Here is a 17,540-nt window from a genome sequence, read left to right as displayed (position 1 = left end):
GAAAATACCAGGGCCCTGTTTCATAAAGATGTTCGTAAAGTTACGCACGACTTTACGAATGACTTAAATATGGCAAGCCAAGTGGGTTTCCTCATCATCCATAATCTTGATAGCTAAAGTTGAAATTTGCAGATGATAATGACTAATCTCACATTTTAACACACACTTTTAGTTGAAAGAGCATCTTTGCCCCAATGTAGATGAAATATTGACATACACAGTCATACTTTGTTGAAACGTAAGGGGAAAAAATGGGCACACATATTGACACTTCGTATCTCAGGTGTTCATAACGTCATGAGTAACTTTACGAACAGCTTCATGAATCAGGGCCCAGGTTAAGTACTTGATGAGAGCCAACAAAAGTAATACACACATCAGCAGCCCAGCATTCAGACTCTTACTTCTTTCCTAGGGAGGCGCTGACAAACACGCTGGAGGCCTGGACGATACGATCGGACCGGAACGCCCGGATGACCATCAGCCGTTGCATGGGGTTGTAGTGGTCGTCCATCTTCTCGGGCAAGGGGTGGGTTTCAGGGTACTCGTGCTCCCCAAGGGTGCGCCACTGGGTCTCACGGCCGTCCTTGGGCATGCGCTCAAACATGTCCTGGAACCACTCAAAGTTGATTGCCAGGGACTGCAGGAGAAGAGAAAATTGAAACCTTTTATTCACATCTGTCTATAGACAATAGAGACAGGATCTGGTATGCAGGAGAATACCATAAATATTATCAAAACCTATGATTTTTTAAATGATATACAAGTAAGCGTGACACTCACATTGCACTTCCTAGATATTCTTGAGAAATACTGCTGTAAAACCTAGGATATCTAAAAAATATTTGATTGACTAAAATTTAATGTTCCCAATCTGAGAACTAAACTTAGCAACTGGGCAACTGACATTTAAATCAATCTATTTTTTTTTTATAATTACTCCAATTTTGTGCAAACTTTAACTGATTTCTACAATTCTCATCAAGAGCAATCACATAACACAAATTGTCCAAAATGGTACCTTTTTCGTCAACGGTTCATTCCATGACTGCAGTGAGCATATGCAATGTAGCATCCTGATGACCAAAACATAAGTGTATGACAAACCTAGAAAAGCAAGATTATTTGTACTGTTTAATGTGACGCCTTGAAAGGAAAAGTGCATCCAAAGCTTGGAGCATTCTTTTCCTGCAGGATGTATCTACTTCTTTCTTCTTTTTTTGTTGTTGTATTTCTGCATTACTTCTACTCATCACCATGTGAAGCACATTTTAAGCAAGAATTGCCCAACAGTCCTTGCAATGCATTATATTCCTCCCACTGGTTCCCCCCTGTTCCGGTCATAACGGAACGACTTTGGCATGGTGTAACGCATCCAGCGTGACCGAAGCAACTGACCTGCAGATTGTGGAACTGGTCGTCCAGCATCCAGTCGAATGGCTTGCGGATCTGGCACACCCGGTGGTCCGAGGGTGCCGACAGCCCCAGGGCGTTCATGATGGCCGACCCAAGCTGCGGGGAGATGACGTACTCCCTCTCGCCAAAGCCAACGTTACCGAGGGAGTCTTCCACCTTTCAGGGGTAGGAGAGTTGAGGCAAAACATGTCAATATTTATTGTTTGTTTCTACAGCAACGTTAATACAGAGCAAGCGATCTATTTGAAATTTAATCCATTAGTAAATGAACTGCCCGTAGCCAACTGTCTGCTTTTTCATAGTTTTATGCTTTACCATTTTTATTGTTTACATATAATATATATAATTATGTAATTTGAAAGAGGTCAAAGGCTAACAAAAGTATGTCAGAATTACTTCTGTGGCACACCATTCTCTCGGTAAAGTCTTAATAGGCTTTCAAATAGACATAACTTACAGCAGACAAAAATAAACATGCAGTGAGCTTTTTTACATAATTTAGAAAGTTGTAGAAATGAGAGTAATATTGCTGTAAAATCTAGGGAACAATAGGCCATTGTGTACGGAATCTTCAGTTGCAAGAGAGTTAGGGGAACTCAAATATACATGTGGATTGAGTGACTTCAGCAATATTAGTTAGACATATCAGTGAAAGTTTGAGGTATATGTACTATGTAAATTGGACAATCTGTTAAATCTCGGCGCTGCCATCGCTGGATGTGATGTCACATATGGAAAATGAAACAAACGAAATAAAAAGAGAATTCTACAAAATTTCATTTTTTATGAAAAGTACACATTTCCCCAACTTGTTACTGACATACGTTAAGGATAATATTGTTCCCCCTGCTATCAAAATGGTATTAGTCAAGTGCCCTTCTGTTACGCTAGAAAAGCGAAAATTTGTTGAATATCTTTAAATTTTTCTTGTATCATTTTCCACCTTCCCTCAATTCATATTTGGGCTTCATTTCTTTTTTGGGAGAGAAATCATAAAAACAACCTCCCTGTATGAACACGGAAAAGATTACTGTGTTTAATAATACATGCACTCGGAAACAATAGAACTCTTGCAAGATCGCAATATGGATGAACATATTTGTTACATATCGATAAAGCTACATCAACTGCATTGTCCACAGTTAAAGCATTCCGGAGCAGTACTTTGCATGGTGTATGTGTTTCTGTACAGATATCAGAGGATGTTCCTGCGCTTTGCCCTTTTACCTCCATGGCAAGGAAGACAGCATAGATGTGTTTGTCTCTCTCCAGCAGTGACCTGGCACTGGTCTGGAAGGCGTTGTAGGTCAGACGCTCCACCACTGCCTTAACCGCTGCCCTGTGAGACAACGATTTCGTGAGTTTTTGAGGAGAGAAAGCGAGAGGAAAAGTCAGTCACAAACACAGGCAAAATGGAGATCGGTCAGAGTTGGGACATGTGTGTGCTGTGATGGTGTGTATTACAAAGGGACATTGACTGGGATACAGCAGATGATGTTAATAATTCAGTATCACATTTGTACTCCAGTGAGATTAATATGGGAGAAAAACTCTAAATGGCTTTATGATGATACTACTCTAAAGAACAGTTTGGTGTATTAAAACTATCTGACCTGTTCCGTACTAGAAATTATACAAAAAATTGCAAAGGATTTTTCTTCTACTTTGGTGAGCCTGGAGAAACTTAGCAAGTGATATATACTACTGTGAGGAACATTCAGATGTGAATTAACATTTTGATCTGTCCAATATTGAAAAATTACAGAAGAAAGAGCAAATTCTCAAAGAGAAACTCAGATACTATGAAAGGCTGTTTCCACATTTCTCTTTCAAAGACAATAAATGAAAGTGATAAAATATTCTCTCCTGGCAGTGAATTAACAGAGTAAATATCTCATATCTATCTAGTATATTCTCAGAGGTACTAGACATGTTATAGTAGGTATTTTGAAGAGTGGTGTCACAAAATTTGCTACAAGCCTCAGCTCAAGACTTTCCAAACATTTCTCATGAAAAAAAAAACAAACAAACATGGTTTTTGAATGGTTCAAAGTATAGTTTCTGTTCAAGGAGTGGAATATATAATGGATATATGAGATTGGTGTTGGTCTGGTAATAAATGTGGAGGATGTTGACACAGCTAATTCTGGTGGTGACTAGCAATTACCACAGGTGTCTGATCTACCAAGGATTATGTGTCACTCAATTATTCAGTGTTGTGAAAACAGCCAAACCCTGCTTGACTAAAATGTGAAGATGAATCTGACTTTCTTCACAGCTTGGGCCTGTCCATCTACTCACTCACGCATGTTTTAACAAAATGTGTGCTGCACTCAAGCTTGTTTATCACTATGCGATCAGGACTTGCTCACACAAAGTACATAACAAATCCACCTCCTAATGTTCTATGTGAGGTGTTTCTTCAGGAGTATGCTTATTTAGTATTGATAAACACTCAAATAACTCTACATATATACAGTATTAAACACTTTACTATTACTTGTTCACCTCAAGCAGCATAATATTTGATAGGAGAAAAATATCATAGCACTGAGACAAAAGTGAATGGGATGTTGTACTGTCTAATGCAATAATTTCATCCTAGGATTGCTTAAGGATTTTTATCTCTTAAAGGCCTTAGTCACTAATTTGCACACATTTGCATATGACAGAGTAACATTCTAGTTCTACAACTAGAATCTAACAATATTCTTTCATTTCAGTGGTCGCAGAACTTACACAGAAAGAAATCAACCATTTTTCTTTTCCACTTATGCCAATTTCAAAATTTCGAAAGGAAGGATAAAGATTCCTTAGGCAGGGCTACCAAATTCTTCATTTCCGAAATTTTGGTGGCCTGTCGTGCGTTTTTGGTGGCCCTGGGCATTTTGATTTTTTTTTTCTTTCTTTTTTTAAATGCAAGTTTCTGACCTTTGATCCTCGCAACAAATCTTTAAGCGATGCTCATCTTAATTCTGTTTTCTGAATGACTCCAGCAAAAAGGATAGTGCATGGGATGTCTAATCTAATGGCATGATTAGCAAGTTCTCATCTACTTGTTTAATGCAAGTGCAGGGTATATAATTATGTAAGTATATACATTGTATGAACCTATACTCACAAAGGTGCGCAGCAATGCAATCAAGCAACAGAGATTTTGAGACTATTGGATTTGTACAGCAGCAGACAAACTATTTCACCTCACACATGTCATACAGTTATATCTCAACAGCAATTACAGGACAAACAAACTCAATTTCAGATAATAAATTCAAGAAAAAAAAATGCAGCCACTGCAGCATACTCACAACAGAAAAAAAAAAACATAACAGAAATTTGAAATTGATTAATATGTAGAGGTGATAGTTGTGACCTTAATATATATACCAGGTCATCAGTGGAATAGTGAACAGTGATAGAGATATAGATTTTATTTCTGGGGATAGTGTCATTACATTGCCTTGAAAGGGAAAGTGGTGATTACACAAAAGGCAAGAGTGGAAAATGAAATTAAGGGGCCAAGACAGAGTCAATGTGATGAAATAGTTAAAGGAGAGAGATGGATCTACATTTTTCTGCATTTACTGCACTAAAATCAGATGATTTTGCAGCGATGCTTTTTTTTTTTTTTCCGGGGGGGGGGGGGGGGGGGGGTGGGGGGCAGGGGGATGGGTTAAAGTGGGGATGGGATAAAGTGGGGTACAAGATTATATGTTATAACATGGGAAGAAAGAGAAGACGGAAATGAACTTACGATCTGTCAGGCATGCAAGCAAAGGGGAGTGAAGAAACGGTAGTTAGGTCATGCAATAGATAGCATTGTTCGTGATCGACAGAGTATTTTTGTCATTGTTTATCATTCATTCTGTGAAACAGGAAACCCCCAAACCTTTCTGAGTGAAAAATAGGGATGATTTGGCTCAAAAGTAGGAAAGAAAGGAGCAGTTCTCATCAGAGAGTGTAACAAAATTATCATGAAAAAACAGGAAACTCCTGTTGAAACAAGAGCTGGGAATGGTCGGAAATTCAGATTCTTTCTGCCAATTTCAGAATGGTTGGGAGGTCTGAAACAGCCATGGCTTGGACTCATATTTCTCATGCAGGATTGCCAGGCAGCTATAGAGATAAACTCTTCATACAGCAAAACATACAGCAAAACATATCTGAACGCCTGAGTTTGTATATTGTTGTTGGGAAGGAGGGTAGCCCACATTGCTATATAGGCATCTTTTCAAACAACATGCATGCATCAGTAATCGAAGATACTCATTCTGGTGCAAGTCACAACGAAACATTAAAGCAGTGGTAAAAAATAAGCCTCAAAGACTGCAGCACAACTTCACATAAAAATATCGCCTTGTAAAACATCTTCTCGGCAAGTTTCAGTCATATTAATATTTAAACAAGTTCTCATTTCTGTTTAAATATGGTGTATTAGCAGCACATCTAGATAACTTGATAAAAATTCAGCATGCTGTACGAACACTTCATGTAGCATTACAGCTCTGTAGAGGAGAGACCATTCAAAAAATGTTGAAAGAAAGAAGCGTGCGACTTCAATAGAGTACCAAACCTGTATTTGCATCTTGAACATGACAAAGAATCAATGCTTTTTTTAATCTATTTTTTTTTTCAAAGAAGGGCAAATAATGAGTGTATCTGGCTTTGCAGCTTTCAGAGTGAAATATGCTTAATGATCAAGAACTGGTCTGATTCGCTCTGATCAAAAAATATATTTCTAGAGGCCTAGAAGGAAATGAGCAGAAAAGTTTCAAGATTCTGATGTGGTCGGTAGATTATGATTTCCAATGTATCTAAGAAATAGGAAGAGTAATGGCAGAGTAAAACACAATAGTCTATTTAAGTGAATGATGCATTTGTCTCTACTCAACTTGAGAGCAGAAGGAGAAAGCAATGGATCATTATTCTTTAATAAAATGACAGATCTTGTATCATGCAGCTAGAACAACCAACTGATTGTACTCAATAAGCCTGAAGGATCTACAGCTGTGCACTATTCATATGTGGGAGAAAGTTTATATTGGCACAGAATAATTTTGACCCGCTGACAGGCACTCACCTCTCTGAGTGTTTGATGGAGATGTCATATGTCTCAAGGAACTGCTGCCAAGAGGTCTGGTAGATGTAGTTGATCTCGGCCATGCCGCGGGCCACGTCGAAACAGACAGCACCGCGCCGCGCAATGGAGCGATAGCCCTCCCGGGCATTGTGGATGGCATTCTCCGAGATCTGGACTCTCTCTTGACTAAAGGTGCAAGAGGAATAAGAAATGGACAAGACATTTGAAGCAGAATCCACCATATCTCTACCAGGGTCAAAGTTGGGGGTATTTAGCCAAGTGAATTCCTGCACATTACTGACTTAGTAGTCATATAGACACAATACAAGTGTATATATTGAACAACAGTATTGACACTCCTATTTCAGGCAAAGGTTGCAAACAATGCTATGCAAATCTATGAATCATCAAGGATATCTGGCTCCACGTTGTAGTCTAATAAACGGATGGATGAAATGTGCCTGAGTCTGCACGAATGTGATTTATCACCATTTTGTATGCAAGGCTAGGAATACTACCACCACCAGTGCATTGCAATATGACCTCATACCAACTAAAGCATAGAATTAGAGTAATCTGGACACTAATGTATGAAAGAACATCATTTATACCACAACTATGAAGAGGAAATTCTCTCCTAAAATCCATCGCTTGCCCCTATTGAAATCTTCATCTGTGGGGCTGTCTTTGTCTTCATGCAATTGGTTAAAGAGGGCTCCAATCAATTTGCATTTAGCAATATGAATCATATAGATTGGACATCTCAAGCAACGTGACAGACTCACATCAAATCGGACACAAAACTGATTGATCACTTTCAATGGTGCATTTAGCGTCAAGTTGAACTGCAAATACCATTACATAATGCTCTCATCAGCTGCCTGGAAGAACATCTCTGACTGTAAAACAAGCCAGCTTTAACAACAACAAAAGCAAATGCTAGTCTCACCTCTCCAGGGTTTCATCGTAGTGCTTCTTCATGTCTGCCAGCTTCTTGGTGGTGGCGAGATCATTCAGGAGCCTGTTATCTGAGGCTAGGCACTCCAACATTTGGTCCTCAAGCTGGTTCAGTTGCTTCATGTTTGTGATTCGCTCCTGGGGAGAAGAACAGTAGGGACACACATTGCAGGAACATGTAAAACAACATACTCATTTAACCACAATTTCAATTTATGTACATTTTTGTCTGAACATAACACACTGTATATGCCAAATATTTTGCGAGGTTTTTATTTTCGTGAATTTTGCAGGTCAGGTGCTATTTGCAAATTTAAAGACACACAAAAGTATTGACTGTGATCCCGATATGAATGTGACATGTACGTATTCATTTCTCCATTCAGTACTATACTCCAAGATTGCGAATTTAACCACTCGTGAAATCATGGGGAAGTCCTGATTCGCGAAAATTTAGACTTGCTAAATATATGGCGTGTACAGTACACAATCACACGCAAACATGCGTAAAGATACACAGGGAAATACATTCAATTCAGCGCAGTTGATGATCTCTACAGTTTATTCAAACTGAACAGTTTGACTGATTGCAGTGTCAGTCTCATTTCCAGCGGGTTATAGTGACAACAAGTTTTGACAAACGCTTCATGGATGTGAAGCAATGAATGCAACCAGCGATGCATCATGATTTACTTCCAGGAACATTGTAACAATTTCGATAATACCTCCGGCGACACTTTGTGGCAGAGGCATAAAAACTTTGATCGTCCATGCAGGATTGAATAGTTTATCAATGCAGCTAGCAACCAGTATTTGAGTTACCAAAGCAATTTGTGCTTTTAACATGGCATTTACATGGAGATGGTAGAAAGGAAGGTACCTTATGTTATAACTTTACATGACATTTGCAATGAGGGAGTGATTAAAATAAGATCCAGTCCTTACCTTGAGGGCAGTGATGCGGTCCTCCTCAAGCCGCGCCTTCTCCAGGGCCATGAAGCGGTCAAGCAGCTCCTCCTCGCAGTCCTCTCTGGTCTGGTAGAAGGACATGACGGCCGTGTAGGCGGCCAGGGAGTGGGGCACGGCGTGAGGCTGGCAGGTGGTGTGCAGGTACAGCCTGAAGTTGGAGTGGCACTCCACCTCGTGATCAGCAACCTTCACATGAGACCGGAAAACCTTCCATGTCTTTATTGTAATCAAACTTTCACTGATTGTTTCACTTCAATCTTTCTGCATTTACTGAGTCCTCATGTATGTTAGGGGTAAATTTCCTGTCTTTTATAAAAAGATGGACCTCCAAAACATACAAGGGGGTTGTTTCATAAAATTGTTCTTAAAGTTATGACCGACTGGAACACGTTCTGATGTGCTATACTTATCAGAATTTCAATAATTCAGCTCAAGAACTGATCATCAGTCGTTCTTACGTCATTCGTAACTTTAAGAACAGCTTTATGAACCCCCCCCCCCCCACCTTTCAACTCTGAAAGTATCATTGAATATCAGCAGTACATTCATGCTCCACAATGCAAATATATATAAATTTTTAGAATACTGTATTAGGTATCTGCACTGCTAAATACAATATTGTAATCTTGCTGGGCATGAGACTAAGATTAAAACAGACAAACAAACAGACAAACAAATAAACACCAATTTAAAGGTACACACCATCATCTTAAAGTTGGCCTTGCCCTTGATGAAGGCCAGCCTGCTACGAAGCAGCCGGTAGAAGCGTGGGTCCTGGGCCAGCTGGTCCACGTCGCAGTCCATCAGGACCAGGGGAGTCCCCTCTGTCAGACATGTCTCCAGCTGGGCCCGCAGCTCCTGGGTGGTGGACAAGAGTGCGTATATAGAGCTCATTACATTTCCTACTGGATGTACTCAAAAGCAGTAGCCCTCAACGTAAGCCAAGCCTTCCCAAGCAAACACCACCCATTAGATAAATTGCCATGATATATGGGAGTTAACAGAAAACCAGGTTTGATGTCCTTTCTTTACACTGGGCAAAATGTCAAATATGGCATATTGATACACAGTGCAAATATTGGAAGCAGAACATTTTGCAGAATTCAGCATGGATTAAGACGAGTCGATGATGTACACCGTATTCATGGACAGTGACATAAATAGCAGAGTAGAGTAATACAGGGATGACATGAATACCAAAAAACAAAACACAAACATTTGTACATGCCATGCCACACACGCACACATGAGCACAAGGATACATGTAGCAGCGGGCAGTTCATTGAATTCACAAGAGGGGTGTCAAAGGGCGATTCAGGGGTTGATCAAGTCCGTTAACCCGCTGAGGACAGGCTGATTTTGCTACAACACACATTTCCCATAGACACCCGCTCGAGTATACTCGGGAGTCATCCTCAATGGGTTACTACATTCCGGCCAAAGGACATATATTATGAGAAGAAAGTTTCACTCACATGGTACTTGAGGATGACCAGCTGACCGCTGAGGTAGGACCTGAGCCAGTCCAGCACCCGGCTGGTGGGGTCACACAGCAGTGACCAGGCGGAGGAGCTCAGTTCCTGCATGACGTAGCAGGCGTTGTCCTGGGAGTTTGGAGTGTTGGGCAGCTTAAGGATGTTCAGGGACTCTATCTCAACCTGTGTGCAGGTGGAAGAAGATTGGTACATTGAAGGAGGGGACAACCAGGCTTCAGTGAGGACATAAAGGCCATGCTCAATGAATCAGTTTCATCTCATATCACTCGCAGTAACTACCATATGACTGAAAGACCATAAAAATAAATCTGCAAGTAATGTTGCAATTTGATTGAAACATGTATGAAGTGTTCTTTCCATATTTTATGAAATGACGGCACAAATACTGTTAGTTTTCAAACCAACAAGAAGGTTAATTTGATTTTTTAAAATCATCGACCCTAATACTTACCAGGGGGAATAAAATTTCAAAATTAGTAGAAGACTAAAGACATCAGTCACTAATGTACTAAACAATGTAATACAACTTAGTCAATACTTAGCAGTTCTAGCCTTTATCTTTTTATTGAACTGAAGATTATTTTCGCTGGTTTCAGAATACACCCAAGCCAGCCAAAAGCAGTGCAAAATCTGTGAAAAAATCAGTGCACTGTGAATATTTATGAGTTTTACGGTATCTGCCCCTCTCGCCCACCTTCTCATCCCACTCACCGGCTCGTAGAGAAACTGGATCAGGGAGACGTCCTTGAGGATGCGGCGCCTGGGGATGGGGAAGCCCAGCTCAGCGCACACCTGGCCAAAGTAGTCCCCCATGCGGTGACGCGAGTCCGTCGTCATGCCGCCGCAGTAGGTGAGGAAGGCAGCAGCCACAATGCAATTGCTCAGCAGACACTCGTTGTCCGAGTTCTCGTCCACATACGTCTGCCACCGCTCCTTCTCTTGCTGCAGACTGTCCAGATTCAAAATATGGAAAATTACACCCAAAAAGATTACATTTTTCAATTCTAGATGGTCAGGGTTTCATCTTAGATAAAGTTTTGATTAAAATCAGTTTTAGATATCATGAAATTTGTGGTTGATTTCATCTTGCGATTCATTTCAAATATCCATCTTATTATAAAGATCAAACTCAAATTGCTATCAATCTGTATGAATTCTATGACATTGAATCAAACTCATACCTAACCTTGGTATCTTCATATTACAAATCTGAATTAAATAGTCGTATCTCCTCTATCTTATGATATTCCATTCGGAAGTTTGATGCCAAAAATAACTGATTAACTGAAAATTCTGTGGTAACCTAAAATTTGTGATTGATCTTTTATTTCCTGCAATTGATTTAGAATCAATTGCAACTTTTGACTCATTTTTGATCAAGTCAGTCCTAAAGTTGCAAATAACACAAAAGCAATGTTTTAATAAGATGGATTTGACATCAATCACAAAGTTGTGATTGATTGGAGGACTTAAAATTGATCGCAAATCCATATTTGTTAGATAGGGCTCAGGTAAACATTTCACTCTATCAACTGAGATTGTTTTGATGAGGTAAAATGATAAGTCTGTATGAGCTGGTTAGATTTTCATCAGAGCAAAATCAGTGGTGTAATGGTATGACGGTCATGACATAGTTACTATCTTTATCATTGGGGGGGGGGGGGGGTTGTAGTTTATTATTTCGAAGGTTTATTATTCTAAAGGTGCAACATTCCGAAGATTCATTAATCCAAAAACGAAATAAGGTTTATCAAAGCAGAACTTTTCTTTTTTGGATCAACCTTCCTTATTCCATTTTTCAGAACAAATCTTAAATCTTAAATCTTCTTAACAAATCTTCAGAATAATCAACCTTTATTATTTCATTTTCAGATTAAACAATCTTTGGGATAACGAATGTTATTAATTTTTGGATTAACAGAACCTTATTTCATTTTTTGACTGACAAACCTTCTGAATAACGGCACAAATGTTCAAATTAATGGACCAAAATTTCATTTTCAAATTAACAAACATCTAGGGATACAGAATTTGTGTGTTTTGGAGCAACAAACCTTGAGTTCAGAATGAAGAACCTAACTTCATTTTTCGGAGTGACGAACCCTTCGGAATGACGAACATCACCCGGAAGGGGGAGGGGATGGTAGATGGGGTCGCTATAATTTCTGGCTCACCTGACAATCATGTTCGTGGCCGCGCGAAGCCTCTCGTTGCTGGCCGACAGCTCGATCTCCAGGGAGTGCTTCTCGACCACGGAGGCGTCGAACTGGCGCTGGAGCTCAGTGACCTCCTCCTGGAGGGTGGGGATGTCGGCCTCGGTGTACTCCCTCTCTGGCTGGGGGACGGGGGCCTGCTCCTGGTTGGCTGCCTTCGCCTCCTGACAGATAGGGAAAACCAAGTACAAATTACTTTAATACAATAGTCCTGTGAGTATCGCTGTAAAAGTGGATATTTTTTGCATGAGTAATTTTTCACCCTTGGCTTAGCAAGATAAATTTTGTATGTTTTCTAATCCTGCAGAACCAAGACACTGATTAGTGGAACATATATCAGGTAAAAAATTTGTGTTATTTTTTTTTTCCATGCACTTTGGTCAGTCAACATATGTTCAACACTATTAAAGTCTAGAAATGGTATCAAACACAGTAATTTAAGGGCTCTTATTATCTTTTCTAGTCAATATCAGGCCATTCAGTTCAAAAACAATTTTTTAGTTAACATTTATCATTTGACCGTCACATCTTAGTAAATGTACAGATGTCAGTCCACCGTTACATATGTTTGCCCAAACTCTTAATTTTGGCATAAATTGAATGGATAATTTGAAGCAATTTTTGTGGGAAAGTTATATCTCGTTACACAAATGTAAAGATTGTTTTGTATTGGGGGGTAATGCACTTTGGAAACAAAAAAATATATATATGTTGCATCCCTTAAAAGTACTCTTTTACTGTGAAACTACCCATATCCAATGTTACTATTACAAATCTCAATAGCACCATTGCTGTTAATATCATTCTGAATGTTGTTATCATTGTTAAGTATTAGATTTACTTATATTGATGTTACCATATCCATCACACTTATTATTAGTGCTCTATTATCATAACTGATGTCATTTGATTATTGAGAGTTACTTTCTCAGTTGAGTGGCAACACTTATAAGCAATATGATCAGAGAATTCTACCTACATGTAGCTGCCTCTATCTAAAGACCCTGGAAAATTGGCATACATATTCATGAACTGAAACTTCTGATTGGTAGTCCTGTGCAGTATGTTTCAGCTATGAAAGATCAAGGCCAAGATATTTTGTCTGCTTCAGATAATGAGTTGGGTTCAATCTGTCCAATAAAACAAAATCCATTAAACACCTAACAGGGAATGACCAATGTTGAGTGTCGTACAAGGAGACCTAATATTGATGGGAACTCCACAATCATGCCAGCATTGTTATAATTCCACTTTTGTGCATGCATTAACATTTACAAAGGATGGTCATGCCATCAGTTCCATGCAAAACAGTCATTCATTTAATACCTAGCAGTTCCAGGTCTTTGTGGGATGCAAAGCAAATGTTAAATGCAAGTTCACACTAATCTACTTTTTCAACAAGACAGGTTAATATTTGATATACATGTAAAGCAAGCTTTCAGGCCATGCAAAATGCACTAAGGTATTAATCATGCAAGCTCTCTGTACACTGTTGTATGCAATCACATACAAGCCATCACAACCTCTGTTTCAGCAAATGATCGCATCCTCTTTTTTCTTGACTATTCACAACCACCATAGACACAATTACAAAAATTGAGAGTGAATTCCCCTTCTATCTTCAGAATCCATTTTCAGGCAAATCATTGACAAAAACAAAGAAGCAAGATACTCAGAAACCCTTGCAGGCAATCACGAAACTAGGCAATCACATGACAAACTGGAAACATGGGATTATTTGTACAAACACTGCATAGTCACGATTCGTACATCAACATGCTGTACAAGACACTTATAACTGTGGAAGGTATGCACCATGCCCAGCTGATGCAAATAAAGACAATGATTTTAAGCACACTGACTGGGAAGGTGCCATCAACATTTCCTCTAAACCCTTTATGGAAGAAGCTATTATTTTCGCAAAGGTTTAATTTTCACGAATTTTGCAAATCACTGTTGGACCACGAATTTAAAAACACTCGAAAATATCACCAACAGAGAGGTAAAAATTGTAATGACGTTTGCAGGCATTTTCTTTGATACATATGTAGGGAAAAGACAATACTGGGATGAGCTTATAACAACTGCACCAATATAGAGAGACATTTCAGCACAAGTAGCCAACATAAAAACATGCCAAATCTACACACTTAGGGTTTTTAAGGTCATGCACTCTTACCATATCCTCTCCCTGTTTTAATCAAGTGGGCAGACAACAACAACAATAAAAGTGTGAACAACAGATAAATTAACCGCTGAGGCTTTGGTATTACTTTTTACGTTTGCCTAACAAGCATACCAAGGATGTGAGATTCTCTCAATCTATGTCTGATTAAGGGCAGTTGTGTGTGACAATTCAAGTACTCTAATACACAAAGACAGCATTTGTATTCTTAATGATTATGTTCTTATCACTCCAACATAATTTATGTTAATCATCACATATCAGCAATGATTTTACATACCACGTAACAACAAAAAAAGAAAGAAAATGGCACAAATACAAAATGATCCTTGCCACCCTTTCCAGAAACTCTTCAGGACAAAAGTGACATATTTACATGTGAACATCCAGAAGTTCAAATTTACTGAAATGTAATCAACAATTTGTTGAATCTTCAACCCTCTCCTACCCTCCATGGTGGATGGTAGACATGGGAACCCTTCTCTAATACCCTCCTAAAATATGATAAAGATGATCAAGCAAAGGCAGGTTGGTCTCACCCTCCCCTCCATGATGGGTGGGATATGATATACCACCCATCATGGAGGGGAGAGTGAGACACAATATGTGGGAACCCTCTCTATTACCCTTCTAAAATAAGATAAAGATCATTGAGGAAAGGTAGGTTGGTCTCAACATCCCCTCAATGATGGAGGGTAGGTATTGAAAACCTTCTCTACAATCCCCCCAAGGTAAAGATGGGGAAAGGCAGATTGGATCTCACCCTCCCCACCATGATGGGTGGCACACATGGAAACCCTTCTTCTAATACCCATCCAAAATAAGATGAACATGAGTAAAGGTGAATTGGTCTTACCCCCCCCCCCCCCCCCCCCATGATGGGTGGTACATTGTAGATGTGGGAACCCTTCTCTAATATCCTCCAAGATTGGTCTTACCCTCTCCTCTTTTTCCCTCTGGAGTCGCTCTGTCTCCCTCTGCTGCTCCTCCAGCTCGCTGACTTGCTTCAGGGCCTGCTGCAGCGGCCCGCACTGGTGGGTGTACTCCACCAGGGCGCACACGTAGGCCACCACGTTGCCGGCATCCTCCGAGCTGTAGCGGGTTGCCGCAATGGTTATATTGGGGCCGCCGTCCCCTGGGGAGGGGCTGCGGCGGGCTGAGGGCGGGAGCTTGGGCATACCTAGGAGTGTGGGGTGGGGTGGGGGTATGGAGAAAAAGGGACAGAGAACAGGGTGAAGTGTAGAAGATACGGTTAACTTCACATACAAATACCAAGCATACAACGTAAAGATCTGGTATTTAGTATGACACTGAGGTTTTAATTCTTGTCAGAGGACAAGAATGAAGTGCAATTATTAAAAATTTTTCATTAATCATCTTTTCTATCACTGGGCGCCAGCTATCATAAACTAGAGAACTCCATGACTAAGTTAATGTGTTTGATGTAATGTAGCAACTTTTATTTTTTTTTTCTTAAAGGAAAATATGGGTGTCTTTCAGAGTACTGTGAAAGTGGATATTTTCGCGCAACTAATTTTTCGTGCTTGGCCGGGTAAGAAGAGTTTCGTGTGTTTTTCATTCTGCAGAATCAAGACATCAACTAGTAGAACATATGGCAAGCAAAAATATATGTGTACTTTTATTCTTATGCTAGTTTCTGGTGTAAAATGAACAAAAATTTTGAAACACAGCAAAAATTTCCACTTGTACAGTCATAGTAACCATCCAAAAGATAAATGAACCCCCTTAAAATCTTGATGAGACTGTAATCAAGTGACTCTTGGCACAAACAGCACACAGACACAGGGGGACACAGGAGGACACAGAAGGACAACATGGGATACCACGGGATGACCTCTCACCTGGTACGTCCAGGAGGGAGCCCTCGCCGGTGACCCCGTCGCTCTCCTTGCCCTTGTTGGGCAGATAGTACTCCACGTTGAGCATGACGTTGCGGCTGAGCCCGTTCTCCCAGTTCACGCCGTGCAGCATCTCCACGAACTTGACGGAGTCGTTGAGGAGGACCGTTAGTTGTTTCCAGCGCTGCTTCTCCGATGCCTGATCTTTGGCTTCTGCAAGTGGGGCAGGGCGTGGCAGGGCGTGGCAGGGCATGGAAGGGTGGGGTGGGAGGAAGGGAATATGACATGTGAGTCTCTGGAACCTTGCATTTTACACAAGCAGGATTGGTCACGTACATACGTAGAATATATTTCAATATACAAAGCAGGAAGTGTGGAAAGGCACACGATTATCCGAAGTCATCAGCTTCTACAGAGCCAATAATGACAGTCAGGGTTAGAGAAGAAAGGAGTGAGGAGAGAAAGAATAAAGGGCTTTATGAAACCAATATCTTCAAGTTGCATTGTTGGAATTGCCAGAGTGGTATATGGACACAAATGTGGTTTGACAGCATGTTAATTTAATACATCAGTCCTGAAACCCTGACAGTGTGTTATTGAAATAATGTTTGAAGATACCTTTGAAGTATTTCTTTAAAAGCATAATTTGATAATTGTTCAGAAGTGGTCATTCCAATAGGAGAGTCGAGATGATAAATTCAAGTGAAATTAATCACTAAGTCATCTAACAACTGCAATCCACCAAAAAAAAAGGCATTTGCCTATAAAAACAATGCCAGCCATGTCTCTAAGAAGATTTGGCCCAAATTCATGATGGTGGTTTAATTACAACAATGATTTTTGCTAATTTCTTCTGAGTACACGTAATTGTGCGTGACATATTGCATGCGCCAACAGATAACTAATAACAACTGCGCACTGATACGGGCATGTCAAAGGTTTGCCTATTTCACGCTTATTTCAGTCCATGAGATAAATATAAACCACATTTGTGAATACGGCCCATAGAGTCTATGGCTCTAATACCTTTCTGATGTGTTTCAGTCAAAGATAATCAATCATGACACATAAACCATTTTGAATATTGCTGCTTAATTATCAGTACTATTCATCACAACCATCTTTGCCAAAATCAACATACCTTTACTCTGTTTTAACAGAGACATATTATATAAGAGCCACAGCACAAGAAATGAAGTGATGAACACCATTTTATATAATGACTTAATGCGCTATGACACACTGCAATTTCTTCAGTACTTACATGGAAACCCAGATTTACTAAGCTAAATCTTTCTTTTGAATTTTCTTGTGTAGAAACGTTTATATACCTTACGATTGGTATGGATGAATTACAACATGTTA

General features: G+C 39.8%; 1 protein-coding gene across 1 annotated transcript in view; it reads right to left on the bottom strand.

Annotated features, from left to right (window-relative positions):
• Positions 1 to 17,540, bottom strand: part of LOC139742177 (uncharacterized) — a 125,585-nt gene that overhangs the window by 23,333 nt on the left and 84,712 nt on the right. The window contains exons 66-78 of the mRNA XM_071652755.1: positions 16,179 to 16,388; positions 15,255 to 15,496; positions 12,093 to 12,295; positions 10,630 to 10,867; positions 9,898 to 10,080; positions 9,125 to 9,280; positions 8,399 to 8,608; positions 7,446 to 7,591; positions 6,497 to 6,682; positions 5,171 to 5,173; positions 2,644 to 2,755; positions 1,399 to 1,572; positions 405 to 640 (exon numbers count right to left, since the gene is read on the bottom strand). Of these exons, the coding sequence (XP_071508856.1) occupies positions 405 to 640; positions 1,399 to 1,572; positions 2,644 to 2,755; positions 5,171 to 5,173; positions 6,497 to 6,682; positions 7,446 to 7,591; positions 8,399 to 8,608; positions 9,125 to 9,280; positions 9,898 to 10,080; positions 10,630 to 10,867; positions 12,093 to 12,295; positions 15,255 to 15,496; positions 16,179 to 16,388 (2,299 nt within the window). The remainder of the gene's footprint in view (positions 1 to 404; positions 641 to 1,398; positions 1,573 to 2,643; positions 2,756 to 5,170; positions 5,174 to 6,496; positions 6,683 to 7,445; positions 7,592 to 8,398; positions 8,609 to 9,124; positions 9,281 to 9,897; positions 10,081 to 10,629; positions 10,868 to 12,092; positions 12,296 to 15,254; positions 15,497 to 16,178; positions 16,389 to 17,540) is intronic.

The sequence above is a fragment of the Diadema antillarum genome, unplaced genomic scaffold (genome assembly GCF_040938485.1).
Source record: "Diadema antillarum isolate AM-2024a unplaced genomic scaffold, OU_Dant_1.0 seq00000982_RagTag, whole genome shotgun sequence".
Classification (NCBI taxonomy): Eukaryota; Metazoa; Echinodermata; class Echinoidea; order Diadematoida; family Diadematidae; genus Diadema; species Diadema antillarum.
The sequence above is the reverse complement of the archived record's forward strand: the minus strand, read 5'-3'. Positions and strand labels throughout refer to the sequence as shown.